At 41.6% G+C, this 17,500-nt stretch overlaps 4 protein-coding genes across 16 annotated transcripts in view; 3 read left to right on the top strand and 1 right to left on the bottom strand.

Moving 5' to 3' along the window:
- Positions 1-6,480, top strand: part of LOC126571561 (armadillo segment polarity protein) — a 16,455-nt gene extending 9,975 nt beyond the window's left edge. For 3 of the 5 annotated variants that reach the window (XM_050230195.1, XM_050230176.1, XM_050230184.1), the window contains exons 5-7: positions 1-256; positions 1,454-1,547; positions 4,469-6,480. The exon at positions 1-256 is cut by the window's left edge and continues 17 nt beyond it. In XM_050230195.1, the coding sequence (XP_050086152.1) occupies positions 1-256; positions 1,454-1,547; positions 4,469-4,776 (658 nt within the window). In that variant the 3' untranslated portion in view covers positions 4,777-6,480. Of the gene's footprint in view, positions 257-1,453; positions 1,548-2,128; positions 3,643-4,468 lie in introns of all 5 variants that reach the window. The other 2 variants (XR_007607911.1, XR_007607912.1) reach the window with 2 other exon arrangements.
- A 410-nt stretch (positions 6,481-6,890) lies between these two features.
- LOC126581268 (uncharacterized) lies at positions 6,891-8,113 on the top strand. Its single transcript, XM_050244808.1, has 2 exons — positions 6,891-7,653; positions 7,722-8,113. Exons 1-2 carry the CDS (start codon positions 6,891-6,893, stop codon positions 8,111-8,113), a joined length of 1,155 nt encoding a protein of 384 aa, XP_050100765.1.
- Positions 8,114-8,196: 83 nt separating this feature from the next.
- On the bottom strand, positions 8,197-12,078 carry LOC126578619 (F-box/LRR-repeat protein 4). 2 transcript variants are annotated; one of them, XM_050241431.1, is made up of 4 exons: positions 11,977-12,078; positions 11,121-11,385; positions 10,283-11,055; positions 8,197-10,222 (listed from the first exon to the last, which is right to left on the bottom strand). In XM_050241431.1, exons 2-4 carry the CDS (start codon positions 11,355-11,357, stop codon positions 9,445-9,447), a joined length of 1,788 nt encoding a protein of 595 aa, XP_050097388.1. In that variant the 5' UTR covers positions 11,358-11,385; positions 11,977-12,078; the 3' UTR covers positions 8,197-9,444. The 2 variants fall into 2 exon arrangements, with proteins under 2 accessions (XP_050097388.1, XP_050097476.1); XM_050241519.1 differs by having other exon boundaries at positions 12,024-12,071.
- A 2,083-nt stretch (positions 12,079-14,161) lies between these two features.
- Positions 14,162-17,500, top strand: part of LOC126581325 (uncharacterized) — a 46,388-nt gene continuing 43,049 nt past the window's right edge. For 7 of the 8 annotated variants that reach the window (XM_050244951.1, XM_050244935.1, XM_050244925.1 and 4 more), the window contains exons 1-5: positions 14,162-14,355; positions 15,014-15,391; positions 15,595-16,015; positions 16,089-16,390; positions 16,451-16,467. In XM_050244951.1, coding sequence (XP_050100908.1) covers positions 15,030-15,391; positions 15,595-16,015; positions 16,089-16,390; positions 16,451-16,466 — 1,101 coding nt within the window. In that variant the 5' untranslated portion in view covers positions 14,162-14,355; positions 15,014-15,029 and the 3' untranslated portion in view covers position 16,467. Of the gene's footprint in view, positions 14,356-15,013; positions 15,392-15,594; positions 16,016-16,088; positions 16,391-16,450 lie in introns of all 8 variants that reach the window. The other variant, XM_050244901.1, reaches the window with a different exon arrangement.

The following is a 17,500-nucleotide window of genomic DNA, read 5'->3' as shown; positions in this document are numbered from 1 at the left end:
CCTTTGCGAGTTAGCCGTCGACAAGGAAGTTGCTGAAATGATTGAAGCTGAGGGAGCTACCGCCCCACTAACGGAGCTACTCAATTCGGCAAACGAAGGAGTTGCCACGTACGCCGCTGCCGTCCTTTTCAAGATGAGCGAGGACAAGTCGATGGACTACAAGAAGCGTTTCTCCAGCGAGCTCACCACTCTACCCGTGTTCCGCGATGATAGCATGTGGAATAACGGCGAACTCGGCATTGGGCCGGATTTGCAGGTGCGTACATCCCACTGTCTTCCAGAATCTCAAAAACATTCCCATTGTACACCGGCATTAGCCCTTGTTTAGGGTTGTAGCCAAAACGATGTGGTTGCGTGTGAAATATTTGTAATATTTTAGCCGTTTAGCGAAAATGTGTTATGGGAGCACAACTCCACTTTTGCAAGTTTATTAGTGGTTGTTTAGTTTTTGTTTCATATATAAAAGCACGGGCTTTTTGCTCGTGTTCTATCAATGTTTTGTAGGTTTATTAAGGAGTTTCAGCATTTTCAATGTAATGTCCTATCACTTGTACATTAGTCTCACATACTTAAGAATTAGATAAAGAAATGTTTCTTTGTCTCCTTAGCAAAAGCAGCTAAGAAAGAAGGTAATCTCACATCGCATCCATCCAACTGAAAAGGAAATTTCCCTTAAATTGGTTGTCTAGTGGTCTCAAGAGCCCGCGCAATCTATCCAGAATGTGAATATGGCATCTATCTGCTGTAGTGAACAATAATTTCTTAGCGTAGACGCATTTCAGTTCCAGGTTGATTAATTAAAAATGCAATACAATGTAAAATTAATAGACTGATCATCATGAAAAATTTGCCCTCATTTAATTGAATGGATACCTTAAATGAGCAGTCAGATCACGTGCATTTTTTAAAGTTTTAAAATAAAATTCTGCTTGACTTGCACGTTTCTGCGATCACTGCTTTGCCAGTGAATGCTTTATTTTTTTAACAATTTGTATAAATTGTTGCATTTTTGTGTGGTTCGTTTTAACACTACAATATACTATTTCACTGTTTCATTACTGCACTACATTTTCAATTACATATTTTAATCTTTTTCTTTTATTTTTCTCCTGCTTTATTGGCGTCTTCTTAAACCGGTTTCTTCTTAATACACACTACACATTCCACGTGGCGTTTGATGGCTATCCTTTGTATTTTATTAAATTATCGGGATGCGATATTTTATCGCTCTTGGATCAACGCATAACATTGAAAACGATTGCTATGATCTTAAATCGTAAATATGGTAAACCATTTCTGATGAACCTGTTCTGGATCGAACGCTGCGATGGGAGGCGCTGCTATCGTCTTCGATGCGATTTGTTTGCGCTTCTAACACTTCTTTATTCGTGTATATCCCGTCCCATCAATAAATATAAAACATGCACACACCATCATCCCTCACACGCTAAAGGACATTCTGTCACCGGAGCAAGCGTACGAGGGTCTGTATGGACAGGGCCCGGCAAGCGTGCACAGCTCGCACGGAGGTCGTGCTTTCCAGCAAGGTATGTACATCTCTTAGTAATAGTTGTTTTTTTTTCAATATCTAGTAGATCCTTTGATTGATTGTGTTCTACACTGTGAATCAGGTATTGTTAATGAGCAATATGATACCTTATTATATTCGTCCATCTCTGTTTTTACCTTCTTGTGAATATCATTCGCCTAGGTAATGCTTTTAAGAATGCAACATGCACATGGAAAAGGGTTTGTGTTGTTATCCTTAACGCAAGCTTTAGCGACTTTCATTCCATCTTTTCCAAACTGTACTGTGGTCACTTGGTTCTATACGTTAAATAATAGTGTTCTTTAAAATAATAAGCGTATGTGTAATCAAGCATGTTTACATTTATAATTGCTGTTTTAAACAAACTAACAGTGTGTGTTTGCTTGCAATAGCAATGGTGATACCTTGCCCTGTCCTTGTGTTATCATCAACAGCATCTGTAATAATGTGTCACTTCTTCATTCTCTCTCTTTTTCTCTTTTTCTCTTTCTCTCTTTATCTCTCTGTCTCTCCTTTTCTCTGTCCCTTGCTTTTCTATTTCCATTTTTCTTCGCTCTGAAAACTCCTTTTTAATTGCAGCTAAACCAGCCTAACATATATCATCACTAAAAATATCCAGCAACTAACCACAACCTTCCGATGACCCTCTATGTAATAATAAAACCCTTTGTCGTTCTACATTCTGGATATCAAGTATAATAACTATCACAATTAGCTAATCCTCTCTCAAATGGTGAGAAGTCGATGTCCGATTGTACTACGAATATAATGTAAAATCAGGAAATCAGCAAAACCATAATATAAAAGCTAAGCATAACATCTATCATGCTTTCAACGGGGTCCAGTGCATTAGTCTCTTGGTGTTAGGTTTTATGGAATTTCATTTTGATCGTTGGTCGACTGTTTCATGTGCCTGGTCGACTATTTTATCCGATGTACTAGCGTCCTCAATATGCGATTCCAATATAATCAACCAAGAACTAATCATAACCCCAGAATCAATCTCCGTTGCAGCAGAGAGTAAAGCGTTGCTACATAATGTTTGCACTTAGAATGAAAAGATGTTCACCTAAAACAGTCAGAAAATATGATAATCTGGAACCATGCTAACTTAATAGATAATGCTATTGTGGCCACAATCATAAACGATGTGTAGCAGTTTCAATTATTTTTTTAAAGACATGTCAGGACGAATGAGTCGAAAGTTTTTATTTGATTAATTCTTTACCACAAATTTTAACCACAGTCTCTTGTTTGATTTAAGTGGACGATTAAGAAGCGTAAGGATGTAATTGCCGCTATCGCTACAGGCGATCAAAAGAGTTACATTGTAAGCTTGCATAAAACAGCGTAGATTTTGATGAAATGAACGAACTATGAGAAAATACGAATGTTTTCATAGGTTCGAGAAGCATTTAATCTAGTTATCCGATGGTTTATTAATTAGGTTTTGAAAATTGAAGATAGTAGACATAACAGCGGTCATAAAATCAAATAAACCCTATAGTCCAAATCGCATTCATTGACATTGGGGTGGTCGACGAGCTTAATCACTTGTTTAATGGTTAATATTTTATAGCGAGCCGTATTTAACACTTTCCAACTTGCTTCGTTTCTTGCAATAGGGCCCAATGCTTCGCTTTCGGGCAGTTAGGCTCCAGGCTTAAGAATTGACTGAGTGTATACAGCGGCTTACAGGTCCGACCTGCGTGGGTAAACGAAAAACATTAGACCTTTATAAAAGCGCATATAAGGGCTTGTAAAGGCTTTCGAAGGTTTCCACCAATTCATTTGGAAAGAAGGATCCATTTGAACTGAAACATCCTTCTTCGAACTGAGCAATGCAGCAATCCTCATTCTCTCAGCAACTATTCTTCATTGGGTTACATAATTGCTAACATCGTGTCATCGACTGCATCAACGTCGTTGTCGTCATTTACATCGTGCCAATTTTTCTGACGAATTGTACAAATTTCACTAACATCGGCAAAGAGGGATTTACTTGTGGATCATCTCAACAAAAGCTTCAATTTTCCCACTGTTAACCGCTCAGTCAGATGTTAAAATTGAGAGCATGCTGTGCCATCGTTTAGGTTCGTTACAGTTCCAGTGCTTAAAATATCGTCGACAAATCTAAACTAAATTGTTTTTTTCCTGGTTTTCTTTATTTTATTAATGTTTTTTTTGTATTAGATGTTCATTATAAAGAATTTAATATATTTACACGAAATCCTTACCCGTAACCTATGCATAATATCTTAACATACTTCGGTGGTGGTGAAACGTAGATTGATTTCTTAAACGGTAAAAGAAGGATGATTGGTTTACATAAAGCAACTCAATATTTGTCACTCGTGATTATTCTTTATTAAGGCATATTTAAGCCAGCAATATAAACCTTTATTCCTGTTTGGAATATACAAAATTTGGTTGTTATCCATAGGAAATTGTCAATTTATTGTGAAACAATACGATGACTTTCCACATTCCCATAGATAAAGCCGAATTCATACCATCAAGATGATAACTATTATCAGTACGCTTGATGTGAATATCTGATCTTCTGATAGGCAATAATGTGTCTTTCTACCACCGGGACCTTCCAACATCCAAAGAATTGGTTTGTAGTTGAAAATGTCTCTAATCGAGCTAGATGCTTTTAAATCAATCCATAATCGAGTAATGGATTGTTGTTTTATTGGAAAATTGATTTTTTTTAACATAATTTCTTTTTCTCGTACTTTGATTCACCATTCTTATGATTTTTGAGTATATTGTTTGATTGTCTATATTGTTTACATTGATATTGCTTATCATTTATTTGGTACATATGGTATCAAATATATTATTTCCGGTTTTGTTATTATTATTGGTACACACGTTCAATGTATTCTTCTAATCAAATCAATCTATTTTCAGGCGGTGGACCAGGGTACGATACGCTGCCGATAGATTCAATGCAGGGTCTGGAAATTGATGGAGGCAATTCCGTTAACAACGTTCTACCGATTGGTTCGGCTGGTCCGACTGGTAACCAGCAGCAATCCGTTGTCGGTAGTGGTCCAATCGGTATGTCGTCGTCTGGCCAGCCAACATCGCCGTATGGCATGGATATGGATGTTGGCGAGATGGATGCCAGCGAGCTCACGTTTGATCATCTGGACGTCATGCCGTCGCCTCCGCAGGACAACAATCAAGTAGCCGCCTGGTACGATACCGATCTCTAACCATATGGATTGTAGACAACAAATCTGTTACTCAAAATGTCTGTTGAGTTCGGCACAGCCTCAACAAACGTCCTGGATGGGTAAACGGACATCGTGCAGCACAGAGTATGTTTCAGACATTATTTTACCCTCTTTTTATAACGAATTGCTCAGCATACTAATACATTTATCTCCCACCGTGTCGTGGATGTTGGAACGGAGGATTTTCGATTTTCTAATTGACTTCTAATCATTATGGACGACTCGCACATTTCTCTTGGCAAAATAGCTGCACAGCGGAAATAGTGTCCGCTTTTGGGTTAGAAATACATTTTATAATCAGCAATCAATTATTATTATACATAAGAAACTATGTAGATGGCGAAATAAATCAGAATAACAAGAGAAATCCTTCTGATTTTCTCTTATGATTTTTTTAATATAAAAGAAGTAAATAAAATATCTTGATACATGGAGGAAACAGTGAACCTCTAAACTCAAAACAGTGTCAGTAGTGCAGAAGTTGATGCTGCTGCGCCTGCATGATTTGACGTTAGCAAGGAAAGGATTGTTTACGCAATCAATTACTGCTTCTTTTCAACAGCTTCGATTTCTAAATTTAAAAGCCTACTTCGTGCTAATAAGGTAGTGTTTCGTATAAGATCTCTCGGCATTATGCAAACCATGTCGGATTTGGCGATTCAATCAAAGAAAGCTACCCCTGATTCATTCTTTCAATCAAAGCTGCTTGTGGAATGCAAAAACACATTTTGTGCCTTTTTATTTTCAATCGTATTTTATCATTTTTGATCTTTATCTGCAATTTATTATATAACTTTTATGAGAAATGATTTACTTCTGGCTGCTTTCGTGTTCAATGTTGTTTCGAGCACCAATTAAGGGGTGGTTGGCTAGGAGAATATTTTAGAAACCTGTATACGCGCTGCACATTGTGGAACGAAGTAGAAAACTGGCAGATGATCGTAAAATCGTATATTGACATCATTAAACATCCATTCGAAATTGCACGATTGTTGAATGCAATGCATCACACTCCCTTGGTGAGATTTTTTTTTTAGGAAGGAGGTGTGCTAGTAAATGCAAAACAGCGGACCGGTATAGAATTGCAGCTAGATTCGTTAAGTTAGAATCCTAGAAAGTGCTTCCACAATGAGCTATATGGGTCGGAGCAAACTTTTACAGGGATGTTATACACGCAGCAAACAAACTACACATAGGCTCCTCTCCTCTCATATTTTATCCACCATTATATGAAACCTGCATGGACCATAAATATCGAAGAGATGACTAGTGTTTTGAATAAATCAGGCTTAGAGAAATTGAGACAAGTTACGAGGAGAGAGCGAAGTGTAGACAGATGAAAAAAGAACTAACTTGACACTTTGCGTTTACAAGCAGTGCCTGAACGTACAGCGATTGTCCCGTACGCGATGCAAAATTTCAAACAAATTCAAAGACAGCGGTCACGAACCCCGCGTTTGTAAAATGTATAAGTTTTGGCAACGCTCGCGCGACAATCTCAATACGTTTAGGATCTGCTATATACGGCTGCTAGAATATGATCCTACGCTATAATTTCCTCCTCAAACACATGGACATTGAATAATTTGGAATAAGAAAACAACATCATAAGTATATATTTCCCATGTGACAAATGTTGCATAATGATCACAAATATATTCATTACTTATATTATTCGCTAAATCCGTTCTGCGACTCTTATTCATTTGCGAAAGTAGGGAAAGAAAGAAAATGAGCCCATAGTAGAAATGGGCGGATAGCTGTCTGTCGCCTTTCTCCGGCTGGAAGATGTAAAATTGCATTTTATTTGTCACTCAGTTACGCTGTACTAAGCTAATTGGAGTAGAACGTCATCATAGCTTGCTAGGTTAACCGTTACGGGCCCTGTTCTCTGCAGACCGTATCATTGTCGTATGGTTCGTTGGCTCGGGAAAGATTCTGCGCTGCAAGACCAGCTATCAAGAACCCGAGCCTTTTCACTTCCCCTAGCAATGCTCTTTTCTCTATTGCTAGCCATTCGGAGGGTTGAATTCAGTCGCAACTGAACTCCCGCTGGAAGTAAAGTTTATCGTAGAAGCTCTTGAGAATCGTCCATGAGATCAATTGTGGTTCTCTGTTATGGAGGCATTGAATTTGGTGGCGTGCGGTGCGTACTTATTTTGTTGGTAGCGTTGCAGGCACTCAGGTCTATTCGTGGTGATTGGGTCGAAATTCCTCATATTAAACCGCCTGCGGGCCAAGGGCTCAAGATCCAGGGCCATTTGAGCCAGCTAAGGAATATGGCGGGCCACCAAGAAGCTGCTGAATTATTCGATCATAGTCGTGACCAGTGGTCGCGACTGGATTATACCACCAAGCACAGTACTTTACCGGTAGTGGCAAATGTGTCCAGCAAGATAGAAACGATAGATTACGAACAAGATGAAGTGGACGAGAAGGAACATGATTATTCGAGGGTGCAAACTGCGTTACTTCCTTTTGGAAATCGGTATGGCGAGGAGTACATCAATGCGATGCCACAATCACCATCCGATCCTAAAACCATGATGAACTACGAGCGATATTACGTCAGCGACGATGTTAGCATTATAACACCACCAGAGCACCATGAACATCAGTTAGAGGCGCCGGAAGAACTGGAAGAAACAGACTCGTTAACATTAGCTGCTGAAAACCAACCCGCAAGAGTGCATCAGCCAGAGACACCACCGATTCACAGCTTGTCGGAGGGGATTGGTTCCTTTTTAAACTTTTTGCGTCACATGCAGGCCAGCTTCGTGCTACGTACAGCGCACAGCATCAATGAAAAAATCGATTTGCTGACCGGACTGCGCGATCAGCTGCTAGACACTATACGTAAGTAAATCGGTAAGACGACTTTAGAATCGATCCTTCGTTTGCTGATCACTTGTCATCTTCTGCAGAACGACGGATAGGTCGATTGTGGGTGCCATCCGTGCCAAAGATACAGCGTAGAAACCGTCGACAAATACGGCTAGGTTGGACTGGCCACGACGACGATGGCAATAATGGGGTTGATTTTCCTTCAGCCGAGAGCGCCCTCCTTACCATTTCATTCCTCACGTTCGCCGTCTTTCTTATTAAGCTGGTACTGCAGGTGATTAATACAATTAAGGCGAAGCACTACACATATAGTACTTTTGCGGCGTCCTCCGGCTCAACTCCGGTTGCTGGTGGGTTGTTTGTTAAACGAGTGCGACGGACCTTAGCTACACTATATTCTAACGAAGTGCTGCTGGACGAGGTTAACACCGGAAACATTCTGCGCGCTATAGAGAGCTATGAACGTTCCTAGCAAACTCTCTATTCATGTGTAGCATTAATAGCATTTCCCTTTATTAATTTTCATTGATCTTGGATGGAATAGATTGGCCTTTAAGGTTTTTATCACATTTTTTATTGTAAAAAACAATTCATATCTTCATTTTTCATTTTCATTCAACAATTCATATCATCATCACAAACTTTTGCTGTAAGGCTATATCGAAGCGATGGAGTACAACTTCTGATTAATATAATAAGAGGGTTTATATGCTCCCAATAAGGGTAGCAATATGGCGGTTACTAGGATAAACATATCCTATGAATATAACGATATTCTACTTTTAATTCATTTGGTTTAAATTCGGTCTTCTCGTTTCACGGCCAAATATATATCACCCCCTTTGTGAGACATTTGCGTATAAAACAGAAGAAAAATATTGTGTATATCAAAGAATTATAATGGTGGTTCACCCGTCAATATTATGAGTTGGTTGGATACGTTTGATCTCTGTTCCATAAGTATTCTGCCATGCCAACACACTTTCATGTTCAATGCCTTCGCAGTGGCTAATATCCAACAGCTTCAGATTCTTACAGTGCTCGAAGACCTGCTGAATTCCTCTTGCGCTGATATTATTACATCCCACCAACGATAGCTGTTCCAACATCGAACATGCTCCCGCTATTGAGAAAAGATCGGATTATCTTGCAGATCCCTCGCGGCAGACATCAAGAATTTTTTAATCATTGGACAGGCGATTAGTAGGGTTCGCAAATGTTCAGTTTGCCAATTCAGTTCCTGAAACGTCCATCCTACGTCTAGCTCCTGCAACTGTGTGCAGCCTGCTAAACAGCAAAGCGCTTCGCTTGTTAAAGTTCCAGCTTTTACTGCATTCAAGCTGATTAACTGGTGGTTATTGTTTCCGAGCAGCTCGAACAGCTCCGGCAATGCCAAGCTGTTACAAAAATTGATATTTAAATGCTTCAAATTCGGGCTTTGGGAGACAATTTGAAGCAACATAGATGTATCAAGCCAGCCGTTGTCGGTCAAATTTAAACGCACAAGATTTGTGAGCACTCCTGGTCCATCACAAACTTTTGCTGTAAGGCTATATCGAAGCGATGGAGTACAACTTCTGATTAATATAATAAGGGGGTTTATATGCACCCAATAAGGGTGGCAATATGGCGGTTACTTGGATAAACATATCCTATGAATATAACGATATTCTACTTTTAATTCATTTGGTTTAAATTCGGTCTTCTCGTTTAACGGCCAAATATATATCACCCCCTTTGTGGGACATTTGCGTATAAAACAGAAGAAAAATATTGTGTATATCAAAGAATTATAATGGTGGTTCACCCGTCAATATTATGAGTTGGTTGGATACGTTTGATCTCTGTTCCATAAGTATTCTGCCATGCCAACACACTTTCATGTTCAATGCCTTCGCAGTGGCTAATATCCAACAGCTTCAGATTCTTACAGTGCTCGAGGACCTGCTGAATTCCTCTTGCGCTGATATTATTACATCCCACCAACGATAGCTGTTCCAACATCGAACATGCTCCCGCTATTGAGAAAAGATCATTATCTTGCAGATCCCTCGCGGCAGACATGAACAATTTTTTAATCATTGGACAGGCGATTAGTAGGGTTCGCAAATGTTCAGTTTGCCAATTCAGTTCCTGAAACGTCCATCCTACGTCTAGCTCCTGCAACTGTGTGCAGCCTGCTAAACAGCAAAGCGCTTCGCTTGTTAAAGTTCCAGCTTTTACTGCATTCAAGCTGATTAACTGGTGGTTATTGTTTCCGAGCAGCTCGAACAGCTCCGGCAATGCCAAGCTGTTACAAAAATTGATATTCAAATGCTTCAAATTCGGGCTTTGGGAGACAATTTGAAGCAACATAGATGTATCAAGCCAGCCGCTGTCGGCCAAATTTAAACGCACAAGATTTGTGAGCACTCCTGGTCCAATCACAAAGGGATAACGATCTTCCGAACAACGACCGTCTATGCTGAGCTCCTGGAGTTTGGGGCAGTTTTGAAAAACTACCTGCAAAAGATCTTCAGTCACTGCTGCGTTGTAACTCATTCGTAAATGAGTTAATGTGTTACAGCACGCCCTCAATAGCCTGTAAATATGGAAGTAATCTAGGCATCATGTTCGATAGCTTCTCTTTTCGTTTACTTACGACAGTAACTCCATCGCCAGCTGCCTGTCCGAGTCCGTATTCCAGGACACGTTCAGTTTGCGACAAAGCTTGGCTCGTTTCGAAACCCAGTTGTACAATTGCGGCGATGTCATCATCCAGTACGGCCGCAAGTTAATCTCGAAGTATAAGCACGAGTCCTGCGCTGTTTGTTGAAACCTAGTGCACACACGCGCTACTCGAGCCAGTGACATGAGATCCAAATATTGGAAAATACCAAAGAGTAGCTCCTCTGGTAGTTGATCGATTCTAGTCGATGAGTTATTTTGAGATATTATCTGGTGTTGATCTTCTTGCTGTCTAGATAGATTTAGTGGACACGGAATGTAAACAGGGGGATCGGTGCCACCCTTCAACATTATGCTGTCTAGCCCAGCGTGATAGTCCAAATCACGATGGTTGAGCTCTATCATTAGGGTTTGTCCCGGTTCATGAAGTTGCCGAAGTTTGATAGTAAATGGATTGCGTATTGCTGCATTTGTAGAATCGATGTTTTCCAATGGGTCTACTGCTCGGTCCCATAGTAAAGCCCAACGGGTGTGGCGCGTCTCTGTGTTCATAGTGGTACGCATCCACACTTTCTGTATTGCTCCAGCGCTTAATGTTTCACATGCTTCTAGCTCCAAAGGGTACACGTTGTCGTCGAAACAGCACAGTATATATGAATCAGACGGCTTCAGATTATCGGGAACGTTCTGAAGCCCGAACTCTTCGCCAGCTGAGGGCAGTTGTAGCCACCAGTTTCCGTACCGGCTCTGCGAAACAAAACACAAAAGGAAAAACTAAACTCCAGCTAAAACTAACACACAAAGCAACTCACCGTCAGATAGGTGTCGGCGAAATCGCCCATATTTGGAAAATGAGTTGGACGTCCAACCAGGTTAAACGCTGCGTAGGTAATACTTCCAGTTGATGCGTACTGGTCGCTCGCTTGCATTACACACGTAACGTATTGGTCGATTTTATTCTGGTGGAATGTGGCTACCTTTACAAATAAATCGGAATTTGCCGACATAGCATACGTTGGAACCCAACTCCTCGGCGGACCATTGTTCATCGTACAGTAATTGAAGTACTTGTTTACACTGCAAAAATAATTAGAAAAAAATGCTTAATTAAAACTGGACGAAGTCTATATTTTATAGGTATACAGTTTGTAAGACTACACAAATTAAGCATAAGTGGGTGGACACATGTGCTTCCAAATTGCAACGCATTTTTCGTTGCGAATTAGAGAGTATAGAAGAAGGATCAGCGTGCTATTTTCTTGTGGGAACAATACATTGCTCGGTTAGAATTATAGAATAAAGAGAAACGGTCAACAACGCATTGCTCGGTTAGCATTCGAGAATGAAGAGAAACGGTCCAAACGCAGCAAGCGCGCACTATTTTCTTGAATTTTCGTGAACAACACGCTGGTCACTAGCGAACACCATACGTGACACAGAATGCTTACTTAATTAAAACATTATACCCCTTACATTTGTCCGACAGACATAATTACGAGTGCAAGAACTTACCAACCGAGAAAAGGGAAATGATGATGGGTTTGAAATATATAGAAACCATAGAAAGGGTATGCTTCTCACGTATGTACCAATAGAATTTTCGTACTTAGGACAACGCTAAACTAATATTGAGATCCCGAGGAAACGTTTCATAATATTGCTACTTACGCTGGTGAAGGCCTTTTGCGTGAAACTTGGAATAAAAATTAGCTTACAACAGTTTTCAATGATGAGAAGTTCAGAACCGGTGGCGCTTCTTTACTGGATACCTTTGCCTAAATTGACAGTTTCCCAATTGACAAACAGAAAATGGACTTCTACGGCCATGTTCACATCACTCGCGGCACCCAGTTAGCAGTGAACAGGGTAAAACGATAGATCGATAAAGCCAGGGACAGACGAAGTGTAAGCTCTAGTGTAAACTCGCAGAACGGTAAAAGGGTAAAAGACTAAAATAGCCCCCCCCCCCCCCCACTCACGGTGAGTTACTGAGTGACCGAAAAACCGCTTTTTAACTGATTAAATGTATTTTTTCACCCCTCCCCCCTTCCCTAATACATTAATTTACGTTTCCGCATATTAAAATGGAGATTTGGCTATCAAAATTGTAGAAATTAGCGATTTTTTCGGTCACTCAGTAGCTCACCGTGAGTGGGGGGTCCTATTTTAGTCTTTTACCGTATTAAGGAAGGGAGGAGGAGTGAAAAAGTTACATTTAACCAGTTAAAAAGCGGTTTTTGCGGTCACTCAGTAGCTCACCGTGAGTGGGAGGGCCTATTTTAGTCTTTTACCGGTAAAAGACTAAAATAGGCCCCCCCGCTCACGGTGAGCTACTGAGTGACCGAAAAAATCGCCAATTTCTACAATTTTGATAGCCAAATCCCCATTTTAATATACGGAAACGTAAATTAATGTATTAGGGAAGGGGGGAGGGGTGAAAAAATACATTTAATCAGTTAAAAAGCGGTTTTTCGGTCACTCAGTAACTCACCGTGAGTGGGGAGGGGCCTATTTTAGTCTTTTACCGGTAAAAGACTAAAATAGGCCCTCCCACTCACGGTGAGCTACTGAGTGACCGCAAAAACCACTTTTTAACTGATTAAATGTATTTTTTTCACCACTCCCCCCTTCCCTAATACATTAATTTACGTTTCCGCATATTTTAATGGAGATTTGGCTACCAAAAATGTAGAAATTAGCGATTTTTTCGGTCACTCAGTAGCTCACCGTGAGTGGGGGGCCTATTTTAGTCTTTTACCAAAGACTAAAAGGTAAAAGACTAAAATAGGACCCCCACTCACGGTGAGCTACTGAGTGACCGAAAAAATCGCTAATTTCTACAATTTTGGTACCCAACTCTACATTAAAATACGCGGAAACGTAAAATAATGTATTAAAGTAGGAGGAAGGAGTGAAAAGGTTTCATTAAATCAGTTAAAAAGCGATATTTTCGATCAGTCAGTAACGCACCATGTGAGGAGGGGGCCTATTTCAGTCTTTTACCGAAAAGAGTATCACAGTAAATCGCACTGGGGCAGTTCTACAGTATTACCGTTTTACGCTGTGTATACACCGCACAGAATCTGAGCGCAGAATCTGCCGGTTTTTTCTGTGTCTAGCGTACACACTGCCCAGAATCTGAGCGTCATCTGTCAAATCACATACATCACAGACCAGTTTGACAGAACCGGTCTGTAACCGATTAGAACCGCAAGACGAAAATGACAGATGCGTCCGCACAGAAATTTTCTGGGCCTACGCAAAGTGTCTACTGGAAACAGGTGAAGTAATAGCAATTTGACATAAAGCACCAAACGTCAAATAACTGTCAGCTGTTTACGTTCATCACCAAACCAGCGTGCGTTTAATTCCGGTAAAGATCAATGGTGTTATCAGGCATACTATGTACTTTTGCCTGTTTAAATGATCAAACGAGCAGTTCCTTGAGCTAGAACTTTGATTTTTTGCTTCGCAAAGCGAATACAGCGTACCGTAATACCAAAACAAAGGCACGAACTGTCAGCTTTTTTCATTCATTTTTCTAATCGTCGCGAACGATTTTGTTCGGGATGACTTCACCTGTTTCCTATAGACACTTTGGGCCTACGTACAATATCTCCAGATTCTGTGCGGTGTGTACACAGTGTTACCAAATAAACGAATGGACAGCTGCGGCTGTTATGTGTGAACATTTGCGGATATTTTGGTGTGATACGAAAGGGGTAAAAGTAAACGCTAAGTGTGAGTAAATTACTTTTGATGTTAAAGCACCTGTAGTGAATGTGTTTGCGTTCGGGAGTGCTAGAAGTATTTAAGGATGGGACAAGCGATCGAGGCGCCGTTTCCCTATCGAGGCATTTCCGAGAAGTCGATCTTTAGCCGTGGTGTCGGATCGTTTGCGTGATTTTCACTTGTTGAGTCTATCGTGCATTTTATGTTGAAAATAGAAAAAAAAAGTGAAGTAGGCTGTTCTATCAGTAATACAGTACTCGTTTGCTAATCGATTGTACCAGAACCGAGCGAAAAGCTGGATCAAGAGCAGTTCAAGTAAGTAAACGACACGTTGAGGTTATACGCAACAATAAACCACGGTGCCACTGGGTATGATGGTTCAACGTAAAACGTATACCTATAAAAAGTAAGAACAAGCTATCCTTGCGACATGACGCTCTGCGTAGGCAGTTGCTTGGAATAGTACAGGTTGGACCTTACAAACCGCATTACAATTCGTACGATATGACGCCGCTAACCGAGATCGAGCGAGCCAGGTACGCCATTTTGTATTGAGCAAGGGAATTGACCGGTGAATGCAGCGTGCGATCATTGAACTCTGTAACATTACTTCTTCGGTCCCCTTACGGCCGATAAACCCGATCAACCAGATCAGTGGATCGCTCGCGCTAGATTGCAGGACCCTTTACAATGGCTTTACTACAGTCTTGGGCAGCAGCAGATTTATTCTTAATACTATGACTTCAGTCCTGTTGAAATGGCTGCATAATCATCACCAACAAAGAATCAAAATGGCGTACGCCAGCTCGAAACGAATACACAATTACGTGAATTGTCTGGTATGGGTTCCTGGCATGGCAATTGGTTAAAAAGAGGAAAAAGGACTCTCGGAAACTTTGATACAAGGGTGTTTGTGGGCGAGGGGAAGACTGCTCATGCCCGGAGGACTGATAGCGAAACCATCTCATTGCAGCCATCCAAGCATCCTGATGTTATCGTCGGTTTGGACGTCCCTGGGTAAAGAGCAAGGTTTAGCCAGGGCGCTCAAGCAAAAAATTGACGAGACATCGACTCGCAGCGGAAGCAGCCAGCGCCGTAAGCCGATTCCCCCGAAACCACCGCGACGCAAGAACCAGCAGCAGGAGGTTCCACCATTCCAAAATCGTTCCATCGTAACTGCCAGCCCTTCACCAGCATTCCATCCCAAAGCGACGTCGTCGATGACTACACCAACGAGCCAGCACATAATGGGAGTAGCGGAGAAAAACCGGGAAGATCGTGAACATTGCGACGATGAGTGTGCCCATAAGATAATCACAAAGGCATTTCACTTTCTTACGCGGCCTAAAAGGTACGTAAGGCCCCTGGCAAGTGCTAGGATACTGTGGGGATGCAGTTCCGTATGCCGTATTAGCTCTAATGGTCTCTCGACTACTAGTCCGAGGCCCTCGCCGAATAAAACAGACACGTTCACGCCTTCAGCCCGTTGAGTTGCCTTCAGGTGTATGCTAAAATCGATCTAATCCTATGTACCGATCTATTTCCACAAACCAGAGGCCGAGATATGACTGCCAGCGAGATACTGGAGTGCTATCTGGAGCGACAGCAAGCTCAACTGGGGCAACAGAGCGCGGTGGTGCTAGACATGAATACTTGCAACAGCAGCTTCACCAGTACCCTTACCTACTTTAGCAATCTTGACACAACGGTGCTTGCTGGTAATGACGATTCAAAGATCGGACTGTCAGGGACGCTGTTAGCTGCTGAGGAACAACAGCAGGAGCTGACGACGAAGACAATCGCTCCGGATACGTTTGGTGATGTGCCGGCAAAGTGGGTCCAGCATCAGCCCAAGCACCGGGAGCAGAAGCTGCCCAAAGGCAGGCACACCGGGCTGCACAACAGTTATCAAGAGGCGATGAGGGAATCGCAAGAGGAGATTCCGATGAACGGTCAGCAGCACATCTACGAGCCGGTAAAGTTGAATTCGCAGACACAGCTATTATTTAAGACTGCTTCAACCCTTGATCCCCCTCCGTAATTTACAGATTGTGATACCGTCGCAGCCGCAAATGATTTCAACGCCAATCGTTACATCTACGACTTCCGGCTGCAACCGAGAACACCGTTGGCACAACGTGTGGCGGAAGCTGAAGCATATCTGTCTGTCGCGCCGTAACCGCCGCCAGAAGAACCAACCGACCGTCGACGAGCAACCACGAACCAATCAGCAGGTTCCGAGCAGTACCTGCAGCAGCAATAATCTCCATCAGCAAGCGACACTGAACACCGGGCTAGGTAGTCGCTTTGATAGCCACCGACAATCGATGAAAAAGAGCGCCAAAAATCGGTACGTTGCCACCAGACATTGCAGAGCCGTTTGAATGACTAATGACATGCTCACTTTCAGACCCTTCAGATTTTAAGGTACGTCTCCAGATATATAAAATGGCACCAGGATGTGCTGTGAAACCGGCTAATGTACTGTGATGAATAAGGCCGGCCTTGTTAATCGAAGATTAATGGATAGTTTGCGACCATCCGTTCGATGTTATATTTATATTTGCGTACTACTGAATGGTATGAATGATACGTTTTCTTCTACATTAGTATATGCATATAACCATCAATTTTGAGCGTGGATCATATACGGCGGACCGTAATGCTGAATGGTTGCATGTAAACCTCTTGATGCATATAGCGCTCTTAAGAGATACTAACGATGCAGAGTGCAAATGTGAAACGCAATGAATAAGATCATATTCTAGCACTGCATGCGAGTCGTAGCAACTAGTAGTTCCGGTCCACGTACTGGCACCGGTAGTACTTTCGAAACAACACAGACCCAAGGGATACGGGATAGGGTTTGCATGTTTTATGGCAATTCAAGTGGCCCATTATGCCGATTGATTCGGCGGTAGGTTTTGAATGTTTTATATTCAAATATGTGGCCCATTTTGCCGAATGATGCCCGTTAGTGAGTTGAAGAGTAAGGCGCTTTTATGAGACTTCCACGATTCATAGCGCTATTGTGATACATGTATCTGTGATATATGCAAAAGTAAAATATATCCAACATGTAGTTGGATATTTTCAGATCCTAGCAATACACGCAAGCCGTGAACAAGTAGTACCACCTAGCGGTTTCGGAGCACATACCGGCACAAGTAGTGCGTTGGAAAGGATGTAGGCCGAACAGAGTTACAGGATGAAATTTGAATGTATTGCATTAAATAAGAGGGACTGTACCGTGCGTCACATTGAATTATTTCCATGGTCATGTGAACGATTGTCTGACTGGGACGATTCTAAAATGAATTTATTATGAGAATGATTATGCGCAAAACAGTGAGCAAAAACCAAATCAATGTAAACCAGCCATATCTAGGCGTTCGAATGAGCTAATATTTCAAGCAACGAGCTCTAACTTCAACTGCCTTCTTTTTGACGCGATATCGTT

This window comes from Anopheles aquasalis, chromosome X (assembly GCF_943734665.1).
Source record: "Anopheles aquasalis chromosome X, idAnoAquaMG_Q_19, whole genome shotgun sequence".
NCBI classification, from domain to species: domain Eukaryota; kingdom Metazoa; phylum Arthropoda; class Insecta; order Diptera; family Culicidae; genus Anopheles; species Anopheles aquasalis.
Note: the sequence above shows the minus strand (reverse complement) of the source record. Positions and strands in the feature narration are given on the sequence as shown.

Bases quoted from the DNA above. Each gene is read 5' to 3' on its own strand.
- LOC126578619 (XM_050241431.1), bottom strand. From the start codon at position 11,357: ATGAACAATGGTCCGCCGAGGAGTTGGGTTCCAACGTATGCTATGTCG. The intron at 11,056-11,120 runs GTGAGTTGCTTT...TTTGTTTCGCAG, and splicing joins TCGCCGACACCTATCTGACG to AGCCGGTACGGAAACTGGTG. The intron at 10,223-10,282 runs GTAAGTAAACGA...CCATATTTACAG, and splicing joins CTGGCGATGGAGTTACTGTC to GCTATTGAGGGCGTGCTGTA.
- LOC126581268 (XM_050244808.1), top strand. From the start codon at position 6,891: ATGAGATCAATTGTGGTTCTCTGTTATGGAGGCATTGAATTTGGTGGC. The intron at 7,654-7,721 runs GTAAGTAAATCG...CATCTTCTGCAG, and splicing joins TCAGCTGCTAGACACTATAC to AACGACGGATAGGTCGATTG.